General features: G+C 35.7%; 1 protein-coding gene across 1 annotated transcript; it reads right to left on the minus strand.

Moving 5' to 3' along the window:
• Nucleotides 1–587: 587 nt before the first annotated feature.
• On the minus strand, nt 588–4,910 carry LOC105686405 (sodium-independent sulfate anion transporter-like). The gene is made up of 12 exons (XM_012401184.3): nt 4,464–4,910; nt 4,151–4,368; nt 3,869–4,064; nt 3,451–3,671; nt 3,175–3,343; nt 2,898–3,062; nt 2,567–2,728; nt 2,331–2,471; nt 2,017–2,162; nt 1,650–1,823; nt 1,342–1,498; nt 588–1,184 (listed from the first exon to the last, which is right to left on the minus strand). The coding sequence occupies exons 1-12, from the start codon at nt 4,471–4,473 to the stop codon at nt 955–957; spliced, it is 1,989 nt and encodes a 662-aa protein (XP_012256607.2). The 5' UTR covers nt 4,474–4,910; the 3' UTR covers nt 588–954.
• Nucleotides 4,911–5,053: the final 143 nt, after the last annotated feature.

A 5,053-nucleotide genomic window follows, 5' to 3' on the forward strand; every position in this document is an offset into this window, starting at 1 on the left:
TCTATCTCTTTCCCTTCTCATTTTTCTCTCTCTAGTCATTCCCAGTCGCTAATGCAGATTTCCACAATTCTTCTGATTCTTATCAAGAATTATTGCCAATTTGAAATACTCATTCATATATTCCACAATTACTCATCAGCCTTTAACTTTCCACTAGTCACTCCATACCCCTTTGCATTCCACCATTTATTGAATGATCATAGGTTTATGATCTTTCAAATCTTTGTCTTAGAAAAATAAAATAGTTTCATACCTAATAATCTTAACGACTTTGTCTGGAAGAGCAATTGTTAAGAATCTTAACTCTTAGCTGTATTGTCATTCGACAGTTTTGAAGCAAACTGGTATCTTCCAATCATTACCCTTGTAAATCTCTTTAATTACTTCATCCAACTGTTTATCTTGCGGAAGCCTTGAGTTTGTTACATGCATGGTTTTAACAGTCGGAGTTATCTCCAATGAACATTTTTTCTGTGAATGAGTCTTAGATTAAAGTCTTCCTTCCAATGATTTTTAGGATAAAATATGACATATGGACTCAAATTTTCATCTACTGTACTGCAATGAATATTGGTGTGACAATATTATAATTTGTACCTTGAATATACTATTTAATTATATTATGCAAGTCACACATGCTGAGTCAACAACTCATTTCATAGAATTGTCTTATCGCTACTTATTAGTATTCCGTATTAGCACCTTTCAAAGTCAGCTAAATCTTCCACACACATTGTAATCGTACACTCCGTCATCGACGGATTGATAGCATTTGTATTTTTGACGAATTCTATTCAGAAAAATTCTCAATATTTCGGTATGATCCTGGTTGCTAAAATTGAATCATTCTATACTTGCAGGTTGGTTTGAAATTAGCATTCCTTTGCCAATTATGACATTTTTTTTCTGCTTTAATATTTTTTGGGCACCTGATGCTTATGTGGTAATATGCGCTCATAATTCAGGATCTTTATTCTTTAATTGTGACTTCTCAACTGTTGCTAACTCTGTTATTACTGCTTCGTAGGCAGATAGTAGAGTTTCTTTTTCTGGCTCGATTTTGCAGTCACTCAATGTCTCCATTTGCGTACAGTCTTCTTCTGTGTTGACATGTTCATCTATCATTTCGTCTACGCATTTCATGATGGGGAGAGTTTCGCTTCTACTCATCTCAACACCATGACCTGGAACAAACACTTTTGATAATTTAACTATAAAGAATTCCTTGGAAATTGTTGTTAAATGTGCAGCACCTTGAAAAATTATTGAACTCTCCCACTACAAAATCTTCCAAATGAGGCAGGTGTCATGTATCATTTTTTGCTTGATTTGGATACTTACCAAATAAAATGCCAGCAATGTCCTCCTCGACGACAGCATGCCGTAGTTTGGTGATTCCTCCAAGTAACTCAATTTTTTTCAAAATATTTGGATTGAAACGTAGAAATAATAAATCCTGCCCTTTCTTTTCAAAGTCTTGTGTAATTGCATCGATTCCCTGAAATGAAGTATTATCATGGCAATGAATTATCGCAATTCTTACAAAATATTGATTGTGATTTGTTGTGATAGTTCAAATCAAATCTTTGATTTTACATATTATTCTCAAATGACTGCTGGAATATTAACTATATTGTTATCCTCTTTACCTGTACAGCCGTGTAATCGATACCTTTGAAACTATCACAGTCCAAAACAATCGGTAGAACATTTCTCCCTTCATTCGTTGCAACTTCGTTGATTTTAGTTCGTAGATAGCCAATCATAGGATAAAATAATCCAATGTCTGGGCTTATCAGTATATACTTTTCTCCATCAGCAGTCTTTGAAAGAAAAAAAACGAAAAGATCAAATCTCCTGCACAAGTTTCCATTTAAGCAGAATATGTTCAATTCAGTGTTCACTATTCCAAACATGTGCTATAGTAAATACGGCTTCTCTCACATCATAAAACGGACTACAAGTAATACAAATATAAGCACCATGAAACTTGTCATTCAGGTAGCAGCCATGTACCTTGCATTTTGTAATGTGAATACTAGGTCTCGCCCACGCGTGCAGCAGAAATAACATGTTCAGTGTGACCCCGAACAGCAACCCAAGTTCAACATCAAAAGCCAGACATGCGACAAAAGTGCCAAGTGCTGCCGTCATATCCTTTTCTGTCAAGAAAAAATATACAAAGTACTTAGTTAGAGGCACAATGTGCATCAATCGGTGACTTCACACTCATTTTCAACAATGTAATTCTTATCATATGAAAATTACCAGTACACAGAAACAACCTCGCCCACTTTATGCACCACAATTTATTCAAGATCATAACTTACTGCTTCCTTTCCATAGCAGTGTGATTATTGACCAATCTATCATAAAAACAACTGCTGATATGAGAACTGCACTGAGGGACGCTCGTGGAATGTAATAGAAGTAGGGTGTAAGGAAGCTCATAGCTAGTAGTGTCATGGTCCCTGCAATAATAGGTATACGAATAACAATCCATTCGTCCAACGGACTTAAGTTGCTTGGCATAATCATGTGTTGGAATTGCAACGGAACCACTCACCTGAATATAAGCCAGCTAGAGGCGTTCGAACTCCACTGGCATTACTCACTGCACTTCGAGTGAATGCACCACAAGTTGGCATTGATTGAACAAAGCTACCAAAGATGTTACACAAGCCAAGAGTCAGCATTTCCTGAGAGGCATCAACGGGTTTACCAGCAGCTATAGAAAATTTTGAATATTAAAAATAATGATAGTTGGCATCAAGATTATATAAACTGAGGTTCATCGTATTTGGATAGCTGAGAGTGCCTATTTGAAAAATTATTGTCTGATCGGCATTCAGTACATTGTTGTATCCTGATTAACATGTTCAATAAAAAACACTTACCAAAAGCCTTGGCTATTGCAACGTTTGCAAGAACAGCAATTAGGGGGACTACGATAATACCTGATCCAAAATGTGAGCACATGTCAATAAACGTATAAGTTTCATTGCCAACTTGTGCGCTGAACGAAGGTACATCAAAGGACGGTAGACCTGATTCCACTTTACCTGTAAATGTTAAATCTTCTTATGGTTGGAAATCATCTCTCCATTGGTCATGCAAGAAATCGGAGAAAGATTTACACAAAATTATAGGCAGGTAATTATTTAATAACTTCACCGAGAAGAATAAATGGTGATTTCCCAGCTTTGTGCAGCATTGATGCTATGATAGAGGTAATGGAAATGAGTAAAGCATTGCGACCAATGGATAGAAACCATAATGCTTTTTTTATAACTCTATTACTTTTATCGCTTGATACACAGCAGGGATTCATGTTTTTGATCCACTGAAATTTGAATAAATCATCATTGCTATGATTAAAAAATTGCTTTACCAGAGACTTAAGAATCTCTTGATATCTAGTGAGAACTACTTGATCATGCCTTTACTTACCCTGAGTAACAGCAAAAATGCAATACTTGATAAACCGACTATGGTGTCACCAATTCGAATGTCATTGATATGCTGGAAAAATTTGATGATGCTATCAACATTGGAAAAGGTCTTATACTTCAGTCCGAACAATCCTTGTAACTGAGTTATGGCAATGATGACGGATGTAGCTGAGGTGAATCCAGATGTAGCTGGCATAGAAATGAAATCTACCAAAAATCCTGTTAGAAAAAATAAATTACAAGACAATCTATTCAGAACTATTAAGAATGAATAGAGTATGAGACGCATAATTATTGTTTGCTCTTCGTTGAGAAGAATAATTGGATACGTCTGATGATACATGATGAGCATCACTATACTGAATTTATTGCTGTGTGTTAATATAAATAATTTAATACAGCAGGGAAGTACAAACCGAGGTTTAGTAAGCCCATGAGGAGTTCCATGCACCCCGCAAGAAAAGTGAGGAGTATTACAAACTCTACTGGCATATTCCGGGTAAAATCCATAGTGAGAAGTGCCATTAGGGCAGTGGGACCAATAGACACTTCTTTGATTTTTCCAAACACAACATATATCAGGCTACCAATAAACGCGGAATAGAGTCCATACTGCAAAATGTAATTACATTCTATGAAACATTTAAAAAACCACAAAATAATTTCAATTGGGATTATAGTCTCAATTCTATAAGTACCTGGGCACTCAATCCAGCTACTGTAGTGTAAGCTATACTTTGAGGGATTATGGTGAGTCCTAGCGTTACTCCTGCAATTATATCAGCCACTGCATCCCACCGGGTATATTGTGGAAACCACTCTAGTATAGGAATATATTTGGAGACTACTTTTAATCGGTGTGGATTTTTATTTTCATCACTTTCCTCTTCAGTCATAATTGATCCCTTTATCGACACTATTTTGGAAAACAACAACGGTTATTAATGATAAGTATAATAGTTTTTATCATTCATTCACTTCATAGACTAATAATCAAACTTCAGAACTTACAATTAGACATTTCAAGCGGTGCTTCGAACTAACAATAAATGCTACAAACGTTTTTGCAGCAATTGCGCGCTACCGTATCACGAAAAGAGTGATATAAATCAGATGTATTATTTCTGAGGTAAAATAGTGTCAATAAATTCTTATCTGTGTACATTAAGTTGACATTAAATATTAGCATTTGGGTAAATTTATACATGACGAAGTCGGATTTTGAATTAAAGTTCCTAAAACTGTTGTCATGGTACCAAGATAGAACGCATCTTTAAGTTACCAAGGTTTCGTGTGAGGATAAAATCCTCCGCGGTCCCTTCAATTACATTCTCGTTAACGGTACTTCCAACACCTCCGGAGAATTGTTTATAATTTCATCTCATTGAAGAAATAATGATAAAGGCATGTCTTATCGCCTAGCAGGCACCGTTGCGTAAAGTTATGGAATACAAGAAATGTTGTGACAAATTTTCCGAGTTGAAGGTTTGCTCTGATGATGATAAGATACGTTCTTGTCCTTAGTCTATTTATTTTTACATCAAGCTCAGCTATTGCAGTTTCATCCTAGGAAAAAAATATTGAGACTAGGAAGAAGCGAA

Source organism: Athalia rosae, chromosome 3, assembly GCF_917208135.1.
Source record: "Athalia rosae chromosome 3, iyAthRosa1.1, whole genome shotgun sequence".
Taxonomy (NCBI): domain Eukaryota; kingdom Metazoa; phylum Arthropoda; class Insecta; order Hymenoptera; family Athaliidae; genus Athalia; species Athalia rosae.

Bases quoted from the DNA above. Each gene is read 5' to 3' on its own strand.
- LOC105686405 (XM_012401184.3), bottom strand. The intron at 2,729-2,897 runs GTAAGTGTTTTT...AATTTTCTATAG, and splicing joins TGCAATAGCCAAGGCTTTTG to CTGCTGGTAAACCCGTTGAT. The intron at 2,163-2,330 runs GTAAGTTATGAT...TTTTCTTGACAG, and splicing joins ACTGCTATGGAAAGGAAGCA to AAAAGGATATGACGGCAGCA.